This window comes from Gymnodraco acuticeps, unplaced genomic scaffold (assembly GCF_902827175.1).
Source record: "Gymnodraco acuticeps unplaced genomic scaffold, fGymAcu1.1, whole genome shotgun sequence".
Lineage (NCBI taxonomy): Eukaryota > Metazoa > Chordata > Actinopteri > Perciformes > Bathydraconidae > Gymnodraco > Gymnodraco acuticeps.
The window spans coordinates 364444-384343 of record NW_022991977.1 but is presented as its reverse complement, the minus strand read 5'-3'; the positions used below and the strand labels follow the sequence as shown (position 1 = coordinate 384343).

The 19900-nt window shown below is 42.8% G+C and overlaps 1 protein-coding gene across 13 annotated transcripts in view; it reads left to right on the top strand.

Annotated features, from left to right (window-relative positions):
* LOC117536210 (eukaryotic translation initiation factor 4 gamma 3-like) overlaps positions 1-19900 on the top strand; it is a 55027-nt gene that overhangs the window by 25481 nt on the left and 9646 nt on the right. For 4 of the 13 annotated variants that reach the window (XM_034200988.1, XM_034200987.1, XM_034200984.1 and 1 more), the window contains 17 exons: positions 914-1025; positions 1171-1331; positions 2105-2239; positions 3274-3409; positions 3943-4704; positions 6020-6108; positions 8038-8326; positions 8470-8594; positions 9697-9816; positions 10405-10563; positions 12251-12448; positions 13605-13751; positions 13877-14113; positions 14939-15043; positions 16548-16686; positions 17279-17409; positions 18911-19001. In XM_034200988.1, coding sequence (XP_034056879.1) covers positions 914-1025; positions 1171-1331; positions 2105-2239; positions 3274-3409; positions 3943-4704; positions 6020-6108; positions 8038-8326; positions 8470-8594; positions 9697-9816; positions 10405-10563; positions 12251-12448; positions 13605-13751; positions 13877-14113; positions 14939-15043; positions 16548-16686; positions 17279-17409; positions 18911-19001 — 3136 coding nt within the window. Of the gene's footprint in view, positions 1-913; positions 1026-1170; positions 1332-2104; positions 2240-3222; positions 3410-3942; positions 4705-6019; positions 6109-8037; positions 8327-8469; positions 8595-9696; positions 9817-10404; positions 10564-12250; positions 12449-13604; positions 13752-13876; positions 14114-14938; positions 15044-16547; positions 16687-17278; positions 17410-18910; positions 19002-19900 lie in introns of all 13 variants that reach the window. The other 9 variants (XM_034200981.1, XM_034200980.1, XM_034200977.1 and 6 more) reach the window with 5 other exon arrangements.

Below are 19900 nucleotides of genomic sequence, written 5' to 3'. Positions count from 1 at the left end.
ATTTAGGATGAACAAAATGTTCAATTTCAAAGATGCTTTAGCAGTTTTAATGATTCGTATTGAGTAACTAGTGAGAACATGTTCTTTGGCTGCAATCTGTTCAATCATCATGGATTGAACAGATTGAAGGACAATATTTGAAGTCATTTTGTAGGTTTTATTTTTTGCAATAGATTTGAGTTAGATGAGGAGAATGAAGCCAACCGTTTGTTAATATGAAGCATCAGACATTTAACAGTTAGCTTACCTTAGTACAAAGTCTGGAATCAAGGATAACCTCTCATTTCTATAATGCTACTGCACTTGGCCAAGAAATAGTCCAGAACACAATGCCCGTACAACCACAATATTACATTTTACACTTTAATTCGGATACAAAATAAAACAACAGGATATTATTTTGTGATCATTGAGCTTTACGAGTCCTTGCTGCCAGATTTAGTTATGTTTTAAAAAGGATAGCTGTTTCCCCAATCTCCTGTTTTTAGGCATCACATTGAGCAGGTATGAGAGTGGTATCATAGGAAACACACTTATCCATACCTCAGTTCCTGCTATGTTTGTGTCTGCTATTGAATGTATAAAAGCCTTTTTCTTTATATAGTTCAACAAATAATTGTATGCCGACATTAAGAAAACATCATCTAATTTAACTTCTGTAAAGCACCTGCAATTATCTTTCTTTTGGTGCTGTTAAGATAGAGGAATCCTCTCTGGCTGCTGCTCGTATGGGTTGGATTTAAGTGAATTCTAGGAACACCGTTCATATCATTTGTCTACAAAGGATTTGAAAGACAGCTTATCTAAAATCTCACAGAAGGATGATTATGCAAATGTTCAACATAGAAAAAGATTTCACAGATTGCAAAAGTGAGCATGTGTTAAGCTGTCTCTCTTTGTCCTCTCCTTGCAGTATCGCCACAGTACGCCCTACGTGGGACCCCCTCAGCAGTATTCTGTACAGCCTCCGGGGTCCGGCGCCTTTTATCCTGGGCCGGGGCCAGGGGACTACTCTTCCCCATATCGTGAGTCATTAATTGAACCCTGCAAACATCAGATGCCACATTCTAATCTGAATTGACCCCAAATACACAGTCAGCCTTGTTTTCCTCCAAAGCACGGGAATGTTGTGCTGATATCAGTTTTCTCCTCTTTCCTTTCTGCATTCAGACCCCCTCAGGTACCACCCGCCTGTCTCACCCACGGTTCCCGCTCCCGTCCCCACAGCTGTTCCCCAGTACTACCCCGGACAGTCTGTGTACCCCCCCTCACCCCCCATCATAGTGCCTACACCACAGCAACCTCCACCAACCAAGCGTGAGAAGAAAACAGTGAGTACCTTAGGTCTTTTTTTCAAAACGGTACATATTTGACCAAATCATTTCTTTTTGACTCTGAACCTCCAGCAATTGTCAAATTTGTAATCTTTTCAAAACAAAGCCACTCTTCTAAAAAGTAAAAAAAGCCTTTTAATCAGATGGCTATATTTTCTGGTGAAATTCTAAAAAACAATGCTTGCACACGTTAACATGGATATGAACCAACTCTTATGTTTCCTACCAAAAAGCAAATATAGTCAAAATACAAATTTGAATCTGTGCTAGTAAAATAATCTTCTGTAAAGGCAGATTAAGAAGCTGTTCTGTAGCCTCGACGATATCATGAGTCCCAACACAAAATGTGGATTTTCAAACTTCTTAAGAGATGTTTTGATTCTGAATTCAAATAGTTTGTATTCCTCATTTGCTGACTTTATCACTTGCTCTTTGATTCGCTCTAGCTAAACAGCTGGATGCACACAACTCTCCGTGTTCTGTGCTGTCTTAAAAGTACCAAAGCTTACTTCTGGCACCCATTTTAAATAAATGTATTGGTGCAATTAAAACACAATGCAAAATTATAATTTCTCTATCTATGTTCTATGGTGAAATACTTACGTTTTTTTAATTTAAGTGTCAGTGACTCATTTCCTGTTCCTTAAATAGAATACCTCAAGCTCTGGTTAGTGTATACCGCTACAGAGGAGAAGCATGCTTCCAACATATCTGACGCAGGGTTCCTCTCAAACTCGTATGCTTTAGTGTTTTGTTTTTTTGTGCCATTGTCCGCCCAGATCCGTATCCGTGACCCCAATCAGGGCGGCAGGGACATCACAGACGAGATCATGGCAGGGGGTTCAGGGAGCAGGAATTCAACGCCTCCCATTGGCCGCCCCTCCTCTACCCCGACACCCCCACAGGTATGGCTCTCTGACACGCTCATCTACTGAAGTTACAGTTGTGTTAGTGTAGCATTGAGAGCAGCTGAATAGACTGGAGCTGAGGAGAGAAGGTGTCTCATGTTGCAGTGTGAGCTCCAACCCTCTCCACCACGTGTGTGACATACAGGATACGGCCTGTGGCTCTTTCATTTATGCGGCCATCTTGCCTTCTCATAAGTAATTCATGATGGCTTTGAGTCCAGAACATTCCTCTGGACTTCACATCATCTTAAAGCACTTGTTTTAATGTGTTTCTGTTCTGCAGCAGTCTTGGGTTTTGTTCCTGGGACTTTTCAGCTAAACTTGGCTCTTACTTGATTGTCTCCTAATGAATTCACTGTAATCTTGTTAGTAGCTGTTCTAATCCTACACCTGCTTATTTTCTATCACTGTTTTTACTTGCTGCATATGTTCTGTATGTATTCTCCTGCGTCTTCTACAGAATCCGCTCAGATTATATTTCATATCCCTTCTGTTCATAACAAAAGAAGCCCTGCCGCCCCAATTAGATGTATAAAATGGAATCCAGCAGGCTCTGGGTCAAATGACAGAAGTTGGAAACCAATGCACTATTGCTATTGGCACTTTAAAAATAAACGAAAACCCAAATCAAACGGCTTCCCTGGATTCTGAAGAAGGACGTTGTGACTTCTTCCTCCTGTGGATGTTAACAGTCTTTCCTCTCTTTCTCTGTCTTTTTGTGCCCCTCTTGATTTATTTATCCCTCTATCTTCTCTCCGCTCCTCTTCCTCTGCATTGTTCTGAGCCGTTCCCCTCCTCCTGCTATTTCTCCCACATTGATCTTTATTTTGTCCTCCATCGCTGTCCTCTGAATCCATCCCCACCCCATCGGGCTCCTTGTTTCTGCTTTAAATCTTGCGTTTGGGCTTGTTTGCTTATTTGTTTGTGCGTGTGTGCTTGCCTCCACATCTGGGCCTGTCTCTGGTTTTCTGTGTTGCTAGTTTTTATGGCCGCACCCTCATTATCCTCACATTTTCTACCTCAAATCGCAGCAGCAGCCGAGCAGCAGCCAGACTCCAGAGCAGCCGCAGCAGGCCCATCCTGGGGGCTACGCACTGGAGCCCCCGCAGCCACTACAGCCACAGCAGCCGTCCACCACTACGGCTGCAGACACCAAACCAGGGCCAGGTCTGCACCAACATCCCCCCTCTGTCTTTAAAAACACAACTCCCAACAGTCTATACATCTTGTTATTTTGACTTGGTTTTTATGTTTAAATAGCACAAATATGACATCAGACCATCAGTAATATTGATCTATTTTTGCTGTGTCATTCCCCTCCATTGCAAGGCTATGTCTGAGGTTTTATTTTAGTCCTCCAGCTACTTCAGTATCTCTCTTTTGCATAAACAATGATTTCCAAACACATGCCTTGTATCAGTTTCCTTTCCCCCATAACGCTGCACATGAAATGCTTTCACTTTCATTTGACTATCAGAAATCAGATGGGCTCCCTGTTCTTCCAGTATTTAGCTGGAACATTCCACCAGCATTTTTTAAGCAAAGCTTTTGGAACCAGTTCTTTGTTTGTGGAGAATGTTGTTGTTGTTTAGATTGTTTGGTTTGTGAACTTAATACCCATCCATGCACCTTTACCCAAGAAATCTACTTAAAGAGACTGTTAAGTAAAATATGTGTTTTACTGAACTTTCTCCTTCCAGATGATACGCCAAAACTGGAGCCAGTTGTCCAGAAGTCTTCCTCGCCTGGGCTTGTGCAGCCTGAAGCCCCGTTAGAGAGGCTCCAGGCCAAAGCTCCCGCAACCGAGCCCTCTTCTCCCGTCGAACCAGAACTTCCCTCCCCTGCTTTGATGAGCGCCCCCGTCACTCTCCCTCTTTCAGTGGCCAACAACAGTGAGCGTGCCCCAGCCAAGGAATCCACTGCATCAGCCTCTCCTCCCTCCCCCTCGGTGGGGGAGCACAAGCCACCTCAGACTACCAACACAGACAAGCCTCTCTCCGACGCCCTACGAAGTCCGGCTGCCTCTCCAGCGCCGGCTCCCAAGGCTCTGAACGGCCTTGCAGACCCCGGTGCTGAGCTGGACACGCCGGAGCCTTCTCTCCTGCATTCAGCTGCCCCCCAGCCCCAGGCCTCGGCCCCCGCTCACAGAGAGGCCTCTTCCTCCGACGCTTTGCCCTCTGACGTGAGCCCAGAGGTGCCCGTTGCTGCTGCGCTCGCCCCTTTGGCCCCTGTGGCTGTGGTGCCAGTCACCCTGACCTCAAGCCCCGCCCCCGCTTTGCCAGTTTCGCTGCCCCCCGGCCTTCCGCCTCTAGTGCAGGCCACAACAGAGGCCGAGGAGCCGAGCAAGAGCTTCGACACTAAAGACCTCGTCCCCAGAGCGGGGACGGAGGCACACGGAGACATTACGGACAGCAAAACAGAGGCCCAGCAACAAGCACTCAGCAGCAAGAGTCCCACTACAGGTACTGAGCTTACTGCAGGCTTTATTGTTCTCTAGATCAGTGGTTTGTTGTGTTGTGTGTTTTGACTGCAACAAAGGAGCAACAACTCTTTGGAATGAGTGTTTCTCTGGTGGAACTCCAGCTTCAAAGGAGATGCTGTTTTATGAGAACTATACTTTTTATGGTATTATGCCAGACATGAAAATTACTTGGCCATATCATTTACGCAGTTTTTTTATGAATGGCCATAAAGCAAATATTGAAGATTATCTCTCATCAAAACAGTGTTTCAAATGTATTTGTTACCCTTAGAGCTCACACATTTACTCCAAATATCTGTCAGTATATCAATATCGGTATATCCATTTTTTTTTATAATTGAAACTGGAAAGAAAAAAATACAAAATTGTTTCTGAATTGAAAAGACTTTCTCCTTTTTGTCAAAAAATATAATTTGGCTCTGCAAAATGTAATGGACGTTTTATTGACTTGATGAATCCATCCAAATGACCTGCAGATATCAATAATGAAAATAATCCTTAGTTGCAGCCCTAGTTCTATGAGTATTTTCTCATCTTAATATTTGTATTTGCCAAGAATATCACAACATTCGAAATCAAATAATAGCTAACAGGTAGGAATCTTTTTGTGAACAACTATTATGGTTTGTAAAATGCCCCACAAAGTGCACCCTGGTTCACATACATGGAACAGGAAGTCGTGACATAGCTCAGAGTCAGCTGCAGAGCGACACCTGACAAACAGGTAGAACAGAAAGGCTCGGGGTCATCGGCGTTTGTTCAGGAGCGATATTGACTTGCTGACTGTAGAACTCAACACCTGTCATCATAACCTTCACCTGTGTGACACTTCAAAATCATGAGCAATCACTAGTTCTTGCCCTTTAAAATCTTTACAAATGTATTTACTCTATCAATGCATAACAAATCCTAAAGAGCATACAACTTGAGAAAACAAAAATATAAAGTCTAGCAATTCACTTTTAATTGAGTCTTTGTGTCTCCTAATCTCCCTAAAATACTTTTTTTTTAAAATAACATTCAATATTTGTTTCAGTTTGGTGGGCGAGGTTTATCATATTAAAAATTGACTTAAATATGATTTTATGCTATTTTCTGGCATTCCCTCCATTTTAAATATCTCCTATCCATTGTAGGGTTATAAAAGAAAACCCAGATTCTACTCGGACACAAAGGCATCCGAACATATTCCCTTATACTGACACAAATACATCTTGCCTTCTAAACACTTTTAAATCCATTGCTGTTGTGTTGTTTGGCTGATTACATGCTCCCGCTTTTGTATTTCCCTGCAGTAAATCAGACTGCTTCTGCTATACCAAAGACCTGGAGGAAACCAGATGAAGGGATCTCTGCTGTAGACGCACCTCACAAGGAGGACGAGGTAAGAAAAGAGGCCGAAAGCTGCTCACCCTGCAAGATTCAAAGACTAACCCATCTTCAGAAAGAATTAAAATTCTACCCATTCACTGGTCTTAAATGAGATGAAAGTTTTAAAAAGGTCACCTTCAAATGTTGACAAATACCCTTCCTTCTTTATGATCATTTTGTTGATATATCATTTTTGGAACAAAGCTTTTTGAAATCCCTGAAAAGTATCTCAGGACAGAGAGGGTGGAAAAGAGAGAAAAGAGGGAAGGGACAAAGTGGGCAATAGTTCAAGTGGAAAATGTTTCCACGTGTGAGGGTGAGGGGGGGGGGGGGAGCAGACTTAAATGACTTTTGGGTGTCGTTATCGTTCGAGAGCGACAGCGAGGAGCTATCCATCATCGTCATTGCTCACCCAGCCCACTGAATGTAAAACTCTGCTCTTTCCCGCTCTCGTTTCCTCTGCTTTATTGTTTGGTCTCAGGCTTGTTGCTGTGGGAAGAACTTCACACCACCACAAACCAATGTGCCAGACTTTCAAAGGACCTCTTTTAGGCCGCAAAGAATAAGCACCGCAAGTGAAGACATTTTTTATTTTATGTAGAAATACAGGGATTGCAAAAAATAAAAACATAACCACCTGCATTTAAATATCTTAGAGCAAAAAGAGTATATCCTGATTCCTGTGTGTATAAGACTAATAGCCTCACAATTTAAATTCAACATGTTTTTTTTACCAACAATGGGTGAAAGTGAATATTTCTTTTTTTGATGCGTTAATGGTATTTATGTACAGATAATATTTTAGATAAGGACAATGGAGTTGTGTAGAAAATCAAACCAGCATAGAATGGTCCGTTCTGTGCGACTGCTTGTACTGCTTGCTGCAACAGGCCTATTGTGTTCCTTTTTTTCCCGCCTGAATTGTGAATCAATTGAATTCAATCAATCATTTGGTCACCAATTTCACCTGACCAATTCTGCCCTCTCTGCTTTTATTTATTTATTTTCCACTCCTGTATTTGTACCCATTCTTTATGTTCACCTCTTCTGCAGCTCTAAACTGCTGATTGTTCAGTTCTATGTGCGGATATTATGCTGCAAATACATTACATTTTATATTATCAAAATACTCTAACAATATAGCGGCGCAGGAATGAGTCTTAAAACCCAGGAAAGAGATTTTCAGGTTTTGTATTACGATTTCAATTACGTGTATATAAATATAATATTAATATAATTAATTTGTGAATATCCGGAGCTTCTTGGTGCTAACAAGTGACTAAATAAACTACTAAACAAAATCACGCCAATACAAGTCCGCCGTTAGCTTAGCGGTGGTGCTGCACAGCCCTGCGTAGTTCATTCACAGCCAAACGTTGGCGATTGCCTTTTAGGTTTTAAAAAAATGTATATATGGAGATTATCCTGCTGAGCAAAATGTGTTAAGTTTCATAAATATGTGTGTACCACAGAGTACCTTTCTGCATTATACCCAACATTCAATGGAGAAACCCCATTGCTTTTTGACTCCTTGCAATGCTATTTCCCGGTTTGGCCTACACAAATACATCATCACTGCACCACTCTATAAGTGCAAGCAATTATGAGGATACACATTTTAGTATAACAAGAATCTGGCAAAGACATTAGCTTCAAACAAGCCAAACCATTGTTTAGTGCAACCACCTTTTTCTCTTATCATTGTAATGGCAAATATGCAGTTGAAATTGTTTCAGTCATGTGACAGTTTCTGCTGTCCTGATATCAATAGGGAGCTCATTTCACCATTTAAGAGCCAGGCAAGCCAGTTTTGATCACAACGTGAACAGGCTGGGGTGAGAGCCAAGGGACAGCAACTGATTAGCTGTTAGGAGTTAATATCTTACTGAATCAAAATAATGTAGAACATTAAATCCAAAAATGGAATGTTGCCTCCTCACAGGACGAGCCCCGGCCAGCGGAGCCTCCTGCTGTGGAGCAGGTCCTGCCCTCGGCCCCTCTGAGCTGCAGCCCGGGGCCCCTGCCAGCAGCCCTCACCTCCAGCCCTGCTCCAGCTCCTGCCAGCAGCCCAGAGGCGGACGGGAAGCCCGCCGCCCCCGAGGAGAACGGTGAGGCCGAGACGGAGCCCATGAGGAACGGGGCAGGTCACACCTCAGAGACAGAGAGCAGCGATGGTGGAGCCACCCCCGCTGACAAGGAGAACTCCACAGGGGCCCCACAGGACATCGAAGGTTAGAGAGGCAACACCTTTATTAGCAAAACTCTCTTTGCCATTAAGAGCTTTTATATCCAGGATTGAATTATTCTCAGTTCAGTCTCATATGTATGCATTTGTTCTTTGTCTTTTTTTCTCATTCCCTGCTTGGTGGTCCAGACCTGGCTGAGCCCGGTGGGAAGCGTCAGTATAACAGGGTCTTCCTGTTGGGCTTCCAGTTCATTCCCGCCTGCATACAGAAGCCTGAGGGTCTCCCACCCATCAGCGACGTGGTGCTGGACAAGGTGAGAAAGCTGGTCCCTGCAGATATGCCCATTAAATAGTCAGACCCCTGTCCATAAACCTCCAAGCGCAACATTAACCTCCAAATGATATTTAAATAATCTTTTATGTCCAATTATGTGGTTTCCGCTTCTAAAGATTTGCTGCACTTTTTAATTGTTTCAAACATTATCATTTCAATGTAATTTAGTTTTAGACGTGGTTATTGGGACAACACTAGCAGTTTTAAAATCCACCTCGGGCTCTGGAAAAATGTGTCATCATTTTGTAAGGGTTTTAAAGACGAAGCGATTAAGCTACTCAATTATATATCTTATGAACTAATAATGAAACCAGTCATAAGTTGAAGCCCTAGTTCTGAATAAACTCCATGAAACTTTGTCTGTTGCTCATAGCAACAGGCAGTGTTTTACTCTGTTAGCTTGTGTGCACTGGATCAAAGATGCAGCACACAGTTGGGTTCATTCCTCCGATCCACACATATGCATATGGCTTGCAGAACTGCTGTTTTGATTAAAATCACATTGCGATTATGTCACTCTTGGCAGTGCTAAGAGTGCTTGTCCCTCCCCCACCTCTCCGAAAAAGAACAACCACCAGACCGGCGATGTTCAATCCCAAAGTCTCGTTTTCTCTGAGGGTAGAAAGTGAAATCTCTCTGGGGAAAGAGCGCAGAGGAAGTCAAGGACAGCTGAAAAACAAAGGGCTGGATTTGTTCTTCTCTCCTCCCCCACAACTATCTGCCTCTCTCTCCCTCCTGCGTTCCTTTCTTCCTTCCTTCCCCTCCACATCTGGTTCTGACTTCTCTCTCTGAATGGCCTGCTGATCCCCCAAGCATGATTTATCACCAGTACAGTGAAAATACATAAACCAAAAGCTGTTAATGTACAGTAGTACGACTGTAATTTGCTACGGGTCACCTTTAAGGGACCACTGAGTTAGAAACGCACACACACATTCACACACTCACACACTTCCCAGGCGGAATCCTTTCACCCTATTCCTACTCTTATTAGGATCACTGCTCCCCCTGCTGTTCAACTCATCATATGTGTGTGTAATTGTGTGTGTGACGATGTATTGTGTATGTTTTGTGTCCTGCAGATTAACCAAAATAAGTTGCCATCCAGAGCGGTGGAGTCCAGGGTGATTTCCAGAGGACCCGATTTCACACCTGCCTTTGCAGATTTTGGCCGGCAGACCACCGGAGGACGAGGCGCTGCAGTGAGTCACACGTGCAGACACAAAAAAACACTCAAGCAGCCACAGGCAAACACATTTGAATGTATTAACATACCCTCATATTTCGTAGAGAACTAGTTGAATAAGTGGGGGGTTATTTAAATGATATCACAAGTCTTTCAGATGTTAAAGTCCTTAAAAGCATTTAAAAGAAAAAAAAAATCCTCAAAGTCAGAGAATAATGGGTTACAATTTGAAGTATTTGTTCCAGTTGGTAATTAAGCAAACATCCATATATGTTCATTAGCTGATTCCAGTGAGACTTCCAATATAACTCTTAACACTGTTTTGCTTTTGTCAGAATGGAATAAGTCTAATGAGTTGCAGAAAAGCATTTTAGTTGTCTGTTCTTCTGGACAAAGCAGGGTCTATTTAATTAGAGCCGAGGTCATATTTCTAAAATGTCGGTAAAGAATGATTGGAAATTGTTGTTAAAATGACCAGGACGGTCAGCTACTGCGTTATATGTTGTTGTTTTTCATTACAGACAGGTAAAGGAATACATTGTGCAGTTTGAAACTAGTATCGCAAATGACATTGACGTGCTGTATTCTTTCATTGCATCCACAGCCTATGAACATTGGGGCCCGGCGGCCTCCACCCAGGAAGATCATCATGCACGTTCCTGTTAATGATGAAATTCAGCTGAAGAAATCAGAGAATGCATGGAAACCCATCATGAAGAGGCCGGAAGTCGTTATAGATGATCCTGTGGTGCAAAACACACTGGTACAGACAAATATACACAAACACACAGAAAAGATACACAAAAGAGGAGCTTTTCAAACATCCGCACCAGACTTTGACCAAAAAATCATAGAAAGCAATATTACATTGGTGAGGAAACTACTATTGTGCTTTTGGGGGTTTTCTATTTCCTGTAGTTATTAGGGGTGTAACGGTTCACAAACATTTCGGTTCCATACGTACCTCGGTTTTTAGGTCACGGTTCGGTTCGGTACATTTTCGGTACACCAAAAAGAATTATCACAAAACATTACATATTTTTAGTTTTTTTAAAATTATTATTAAACTGTGAATAATGTATTCACTCAAATAAATACAAAATAAAATGAACATTAAGGTGCAGCATTTCGATGAACTGAAATTATCTGTATTTGAACTGAACTGTACCTAAGCAGCCAGTTTGACATTAGGACTTGCTTGTCATTGTATTTTCATGTTTTTTTTAAAGAAAAATGAACTTGTCCACATTGCTTGCCGAAAGGGCAGATCTGCTGGCACTAACAATGTCTCCTGCTGTGGAGAACACCCTCTCTAGGGACAGAGGTAGCAGACACAGCCAGGTAGCGCTTTGCTAACATGGCAACATACTGTAAGGATATTTGGCTCGGTCTGAACTCTTTGCGAGTGGTGGAGGCTTAAATGCTAGCGGGAGTTGGGTTTGCACTTCAGTCATTTTTCTTTTGGTACCGGTGATATTCACGTTCGGTGATGCCTTTTCAAATAAGTGTGCAAGCTTGATGTATTGCCAGCCGCGTAACCAATTTCATTTGAACAATGCCGACAAACAGCTTTGGTTCGGTCCACCTGTCTTTGTCCGTCATCCTTGTACGTAACTGCGAAACCAAAATGTTCCCAAACCGGAGACTTCAATGATGCTGGAGGATTTTCGAGCTCAACTTTATCTGCGTTCGCCATTTCGACAGTTCCTCAAATTACTGACTAAATTTGAACGCATCCCTCTGACCAGCTCTCATAGTATGCCTCTCGTCCAATGAAATGACTTGCTCGCTCTATGACTCGTTGAACCCAATGTGAGGATATTACTCTGAATGCTGCGACGCAGCACCTGAGATTACTTCCAAAAAGTTGTTCACGTTCTCAATTTTTTACGTTTAACGTTATATTCGTTCGGTACACTTCAGTACACTTCGGTACACACGTGTACCGAACCGAAGGGCCCATACCGAATAATTTCGATACGGGTACGTATACCGTTACACCCCTAGTAGTTATATCAGTTTTTCTGCATGTAACTGATCGGCAAGGGCTAAAATCCCAAAGTTCCCTGCCACACACTCCCCCCTCTGCCTGAAACACACTCCTTTGTTTACTTTTGTAACACAGTGACATCATTATGTTACACTTTTGTCTAGTGCTTCAACACATTGTACGCTAGGACATCTCTAAGCGTTTGACCAATCTCAACAGAGCCAGCCAGCTATCCAACCAATCAGAGCAGACTGGGCTCTAGTTTCAGACAGAGGGTGAAAAGAGGTGCTGCAGCACAGGCAGGATGAGGAAAACAAAGCTTGTTGTGCATTAAAGTATGGAGACATGTCACAGGAGAGGCACTACATACAAATATGAACCAGAAAGCGAACATAATGGATGCCGAGGTGAATCGTAAAGAATAATGATTGATGTCGTTATTATGACGGATTCCCCTCAGGAGCTCTTCAAGAAGGTTCGCAGCATCCTGAACAAGCTGACGCCACAGAAGTTCAACCAGCTGATGCAGCAGGTGACGGACCTGACCATCGACACGGAGGAGAGGCTCAAAGGAGTCATCGACCTGGTGTTTGAGAAGGCCATCGACGAGCCCAGCTTCGCCGCGGCCTACGGAAACATGTGCCGCTGCCTCGCCACGGTAAGCAGCTCATTGTGTCACTGTTAGGGTGGAGAAGCAGACAGGAAGTGAAACATTAAGCTTACCTCAACTAGGGTGCATTCACAGGTGCATTTAAGTACACCTATAAGCAAACTTTCTTAATCTTACAGACTGTGCCGTTTATTCTGTGTGTGCGATCCAATTTGCATCTCAATGTTCAGTCAACTAGTCTCTAAATGTGTCGGCTGCAAACAGATCGATGGGTTTAGATTGAGATCTGCCCGATGCAACATAATGCTGTGCAATACAACACAGTTCAATACAATGTGATGACATAGTGGGAACATTATCGTTTTTTGATGAGCTGCAAAATGAAAGTGTAAGATGTGTTACCCTCAACTATCTTGAGTAGAGGGAGTTGAAAGAAGGATTGTTTTGTTGTTACACGTTTTGGTAGTCAAATATAAAGTCAAGGATTAATAACTGAGAGGTCCCCTGTTATACTGTTTTTCAAAAATATATTATAGGTCTCAGATATATACTAAACATGTCTCTGAAGTGTTTGGCTCCAAACACCAAACAGATCATTGCAGCATCCCATAATCCCCTCTGTTTCAGCCCTGTTTCAAAAGTGCTCATTATTTTACTTTAGATGAAAATAAGGAGCCACTCCTCACGACCCTCTGTGGATGCATTTGTTTTGTTTTTTAAAAACACAATGGGTACTAGGAGCAGATTCAGGTGATAAGGTGGGCGGGTGGTTGGTTATTGGTTAATGGTTGCATCACCCAAAAAAAACATTGTGACATCACAAAGTGGCCCCAATTCTGATGAAGTCATTTTCAGGCAGGTTTTCATATATGTGGATCAGAAGAGAGAGAATATGTTTTCCTGAAACTTTCAGAATCTCTTAAAACAGAGGGGCCACGTATTTATGTATAAAAGACATTAAAAGTGGATTTTGCATAATAGGTGACCTTAATAATAAGTATTTTAAATGCTATTCACCTAAAATGCATTTAACTTAAATACAATACAAAAAAAAGAGCTACCCATGGTTACCCTAACTATACATTTAGCCTGCATTCATACACTATTTAGGGCTTTAAAGTATACATTAAAGTCACTTTTCAACGTAAAGTGACTAAACCTTTAACCATGTTTAACTTGTGTGTCTACTTGTGTTCCTGTGCAGCTCAAAGTGCCCATGGCAGACAAACCTAACACCACAGTGAACTTCCGCAAGCTGCTGCTAAACCGCTGCCAGAAGGAGTTTGAGAAAGACAAGGTGGACGACGTGGTGTTCGAGAGGAAGCAGAAAGAGCTGGACTCTGCTGCATCGGTATGTAATCCATGAATAACTTGAGTGTGAAATCCAATTTCAAGCACGGGGGAGGGAATGAAACTGTGGCAAAGACATGTAGTGAATAACCTGCAGGGTAAGCATTTGTTTAATGTTCCCCTCAGACGACAGAGCGCGAGCGGCTGCAGGTGGAGCTGAGGGAAGCCAAGGACAAGGCCCGGCGGCGCTCCATCGGCAACATCCGCTTCATCGGCGAGCTCTTTAAGCTCAAGATGTTGACGGAGGCCATCATGCACGACTGTGTTGTCAAGCTGCTGAAGAACCACGACGAGGAGTCTTTGGAGTGTCTCTGCAGGCTGCTCACCACCATCGGCAAGGACCTGGACTTTGAGAAGGCCAAGGTGAGGAGGAGGAGAAGATAGTTGATGTATTGTATTAGCCAGAAATGATCAACAATTCAATGAGACAACTTCATCCCGTTAAAGGGAAAGTGTGCCTTTTTTCTTTTGATGTGTAATCAGTTTTGATCAGTTCATAGCAACACATTCCTCAGGGCGTGCGATATTGACCATGAAAGCTGAATTTGCAGCTGCTAAATCTTTTAGTTTTGTTAAACAGAATGCTAGTTTGCAATACAAGTAAGTTGTTGCCAAAAGCGAAAATGTTGTCCTAAAATATGACCTCAGAGGATGTGATGGATAAGGATAGATGTTCCAGTTGTTTGGCTGACTTGGACATTCAGCTGTGTTTACTCTAGCCAGAGGATCAGCTGAAAAAATGCAGCAGAGAGGCTGCATTAGCTGTGCCTGTGTATACTGCTGGTGGGAACCGCCTTTGCAACAGAAGCTTGTGCCCAGTGCACCATGGTACATATCGGCACTGCTTCACACGCAGGATAACTCGGCTTTCTTGGTCAATATCTCACAAACTAAGGAATCCATTGCTTCAATTTACTCCATTTACAGTCAACACTGAACGGACAACCTCATGACAAGTGTGGACATTTCCTTTTTATCTGGTCATTTTCTAAACATTGACTGTTTTAATGTCAGGCCATCAAAGTGAATAGTGGGTGTACATTACGGCTGTGTCAGTTCTAATTCCAGTGTAGCCTCTGCTCTGAGTTCAGGCTGACCAATCTGTCAGGTCAGTGAAATCGTGTGAAAATCCCTCAAACAGAAAATAACTCCATGTCTCAAAGTAACCTCTTGTCTCTCTTTCTTCAGCCTCGCATGGATCAGTATTTTAACCAGATGGAAAAAATCGTCAAGGAGAGGAAGACGTCGTCTCGGATACGGTTTATGTTACAGGACATTGTAGACCAGAGATTGGTGAGTGTGTGAGCGTTGTGATGCCTTTTTATGTTCAGGTCAGCTCTGGTTCACGATTAGGTTTGTTACATTGATCTCTCTGACCTCCTGCAACCTGATATTGAGTATTCTGCTCATATTCTGCTATAGTCTACTACTGCTCTTAGTACTAGACTCCTGGTACTAGGATGGGTTAAAAGCAGTGAACAAATGTCACTGTGCTCTGCATGTGTGACCATTAAAGAGGGTTCCATCCCTCCCAATATTGTATATTGTCATTGAGTTTCAACACCTTTTCAGAAAGATTGACAGGGAAAAATAACTGTTTAGTCAAATACACTGTAGAACCTCTTACAGCTGAGACCTATTATGCTTTTTGGGTATTTCCCTTTCCGTGCATGTTAATGGTTTGCAAAGGCTACAAAGTTCCCTCCAGAGGGAGTTTCTCTCCCACACAAATGTCTTCTGTGGACATTGTATTTAATATGTTCTTGTAAATGATCTTGGAAGCAGTTTAATGTATAATGTCAATTTAAAAATACAAAGCTACAAGAATGATAGCTACAGCTGGAGATGGTATGTGCCTTACATCTGATGCATTGTTCCTCCTTATGTAACAAAATGTACTTAATTTGTCCTGATCAGTTCAACTAAAAACATGGGTATTTCCTGGGCACCCAACAGAAGACGAAATGAGAACGAAGAAATACTGATTACAAATATCTTAACCTGCTTAGTGTCGTGTGAACGCATTTACATTAGAGGAACACCTGCATTGTAATTCTCTGACATTAACCTAACAAACAGAATCTGTGTGAATCAATGCCTCGGGGTGTTTCTCAATCTCGAGTACGCTTGCTTGGTAGCACATGTCTTCCGAGTCACTTGCTTCAGAAGCGAGGCAAGAATACTTCCTGGCATTCGGAAAACAAAGAGTGGAACAGGCGAGCAGGTGTGCATCACATGAGAGGCCCCGCCTTACATTTCCCGCCACAGATTTGGGGAAATTGGTCCGTGCACAAAGCATTGTGGGTATTTTAAGACAACGGAGTCTACACATGTGCAGCCTCGAAATGTCTCCAAACGAAGTACGCCGGGCTCGGTAGAATTCCAAGCATGCTGGACATTGGAACAGTACTTCGGCGGCACTCGATGACGTAGGTTGCTTGAAATAGTGGCTCTGGAGCAGCCTTACTCGAGATTGAGAAACACCCAGTGTCTCCTTCAAGACGCTGTAATCCCAGTTTGAAGCCCTGCTGTGCTGCAGTCTGAACATCAGCATTCAATGAAGGCTTGACATCTTTCAGTCACTTCAGATCATTGGCTCATTCATCAGTCTTAGAATTCAGATTATTCCTCTGCACTTGACAACTTCATATTTCTGCGCTGATATATCTTCTATGATAATACCCTACATCCCCCGATGTTTACGGAATGATCTGGACTCATTTGAAATGTTCCTGATCAGGAAAAGGACATGTTGGAAAATCTGACACTCCTGTTGATTACTGTTCTTATTCTTCAGCACAACTGGGTGTCCAGGAGAGCCGACCAGGGCCCCAAAACCATCGAGCAGATCCACAAAGAGGCAAAGATTGAAGAGCAGGAGGAGCAGAGGAGAGTGCAGCAGCAGCTTCTCTCCAAGGACAGCAAGAGACGGACAGGTCAGCCCGCCCCAAATCCTCTTTAAGGCTCACAGTGCTATCGGCACGGCTACAGCGAGTCAGGAAGCCTCTAACATACAGACACACTTCCTGCAGCCTGCAGAGATGCTATTGTGCCCAACAGCTGACAGGAAGCCCCCCCCACTCCCTCCCTCCCATCTGTTAGCAGGCCTTTTAATATTTCATCATGTTTAGCACGAAGGGGTCAAAAGCATCACACTGTCAGCTGTCTTTCAATGAATTCAAACGCTATTAGATTATCACTGATTATTATTTAATACAAATATATTTTATATATACTTCTGATATACTGAATCATCTTTTTATCTTAATACAATGTAATCATGGAACATAATATTAGAACATGGTATGTTTAATTTGTGATTGAAAATAAATAAAAGGACGTTTTCTCGTAAATATAAATGTTCTTCCGCCAAATGTACCAAAATGAGTTTGCAGAGGCACATCATATCATACCAGTCTTCTGTAGGTGGGGAGACTGGCTTAAGCCATTTCTTGTAGTTGCTTTTCTAAACAGCTCATTCTTTTAAATAAAAAAGGAAGGAGTGTTTTACATGTCCGTGTGTCGTAGATCCAAGAGATCAGAGAGATCAGCGGGAGCAGCGGGATCCGCGGGTGCCGAGAGAAGAGACCTGGAACACTGTGCCCGTGACGAAGAACAGCAGGACCATCGACCCCACCAAGATCCCAAAGATCTCCAAGGTGAGACCAGCTGCTTCTGCTCACAAAGATTCAAAGAGTAGGACAAACACACCTCTCTTCTAACGTCGTTTCACTTTGTTGCATCAGAGGAAGCCCAATTATAAACTCATCAAATCCATCAACACTTGAACAAAAAAAGTCTTGATGTGCCATTTTTCATGACACTGAGTCTTGGTTGAATGCTGTCAGCTCTGCCTTGTAATTTAATTAAATCTGTGCGCTTGTTCCTCGTGTCGTGACAAGTTTGTCTCACCTTCATCCAGTGTTTTTCCACTCCTGCACCAGTGGTGGTTGTTGTTTCAGTAGAAAAGTGTCTGTACACAGCAGATAAGTGTTTATACAGCACAGAGAGGAATCCTGTGTACTCGAACACTGTCCCTGCCCTCATCTGACCCACATCATTGTGGTGTATGTTCAGTTATGCACTCTCCCTCTGCTGGAATCATGATGAACTGCTTTGTAAACAAGACCTCCCCCTGCAGGAGGAATTTCACCATGCTGTAGTGTTGTCACGATACCAACATTTTGGTACCGATACCAATTCAAGAATTGCGATTCCGATTTTTTCTTAAAAAAAGGGAAACAGTCTTAAATGTAATTATTGTGCTTTATTTCACACCAGAACCAGAACCATAACACACACTTTTAAACAATGAGAACATTAAATAAAATAAATGACAAGAATTCGTATTAAATAAAATGAATACATGTCTTACAGACGGGCCTCGTGGTGTCCGTAGGCTTGCTCTCACTGTCAGAGATATAGCTCAAATACTTCCAAATTTCGCTTTTTTGTCAACAAGCCAAGGCGCAGCGGCAGTTGCACTCCCACTTGCAGCCATGCTTCTCATTTTCTCACATGCTCTGGCAGCTAGCGCGTGCACGAGAGAGGGGAGGCACTTAGAGCGTGCTTGAGAGGGGAGGGACTTAGAGCGTGCTTGAGAGGGGAGGGACTGCAGGCACGGCTGCAGTGCAGGGAGTGGAAGCAGAGCGCTGAACACACACGGCTTTTATTAAAACGGCGCTTTCTCACCGGAGTACTTTTCCCCGTCATTCTTAAAGTACTGATACTAATGAAACGGAGGAATCGTAATGTTTTTAACGGCAGGGTATCGCGGTACCTTTCAAGTATGGGTACACCGTGCAACAATAGTCAGGAGTCAGTGTTAGTCAGACTCGGGGAAACACTCACTTGTCTTTTATGACAAGTCATGTTATATGCTGCATACTACTGACTGTATTGTATGTGTTCTTGAGTAATATCTTCAGAGTACAAAGTTTAGGCAGATTGTTGGGATAAGGTATCACATGCAATCTTTATTTACACACATATGTGTATTATTTATGTCTACTCAGACATCATTATCTAGACAATCTTGTAGGTTTAAGTCGCATATCGTGTCTGAAATTATTTCCTCACTGAAATGATTTCCTCATTCGCCTTTGCTGTCAGTTTCCACGTCTGCTTGCAGCTCGTTCTTAAACTATTCTCTTCCTGCAGCCTCAAATGGATGAAAAGATCCAGCTCGGCCCCCGGGCTCAAGTCACGTGGGTGAAGGGCAGCAGTGGAGGAGCCAAGGCCAGTGACTCAGGTAAGATTATCTGAAGCAAGACCACAGTGGCTCCAAGCATTGCAGTAACAGGAATTGGCAATCTTTACAGGCCAGAAAAGACAGTGAATATTACATTACATTGCATTTAGCTGACGCTTTTATCCAAAGCGACTTACAATAAGTGCATTCGACCGACAAGATACAAATTTGAAGAAAGTGCTACTCAACTGGCTATAGATAAGATAGTCCTTTATTAGTATATAAGTGCTCTGTTAGCAGTTCTTTGTTAGTAATTCTATCACTCGAAGTGGAGTCGAAAGAGATGAGTTTTCAGTCTGCGCCGGAAGGTGTGTAAGCTATCTGCTGTCCTGATGTCAATGGGGAGCTCATTCCACCATTTTGGAGCCAGGATAGCAAACCCACGTGTTTTTGCTGATGGGAACTTGGGTCCCCTTCGCAGTGCGGGTGCAGCGAGCTGTTTGGCTGATGCAGAGCGTAGTGCACGTTAGGGCTGTGCATCTTCACTGGTCTCACGATTCGATTCGATTACGATTATCCTGTCAACGATTCGATTCAATTCGATATCCCGATGCATCCCGATGCATCACGATTCATACCAATGCGTTGCATCCTCAATTTTCTATATTACTGCACATGGCTTATTTTTTCATCAATGCATACATGCAGTAAATACATATGAACTCTCTTTTTATTATTTAGAAAGTGCTTCAGAAATCAATAACATAAATGTCTTGACATTCATTTATAAACCAAAATAAATGAATTGTATAGGTCTAGCCTCCCTATATCTGTGTGTGAAGTTGTTCCATCCTCAAAAACAAAAAAAGAATGCTTCTGCAGTCTAGCTGTAGCTTCTAGCAACGGCCTTCTGTTAAAGAAAGGACACTGAATGTCCTGAATGTGGCATCACACACAGG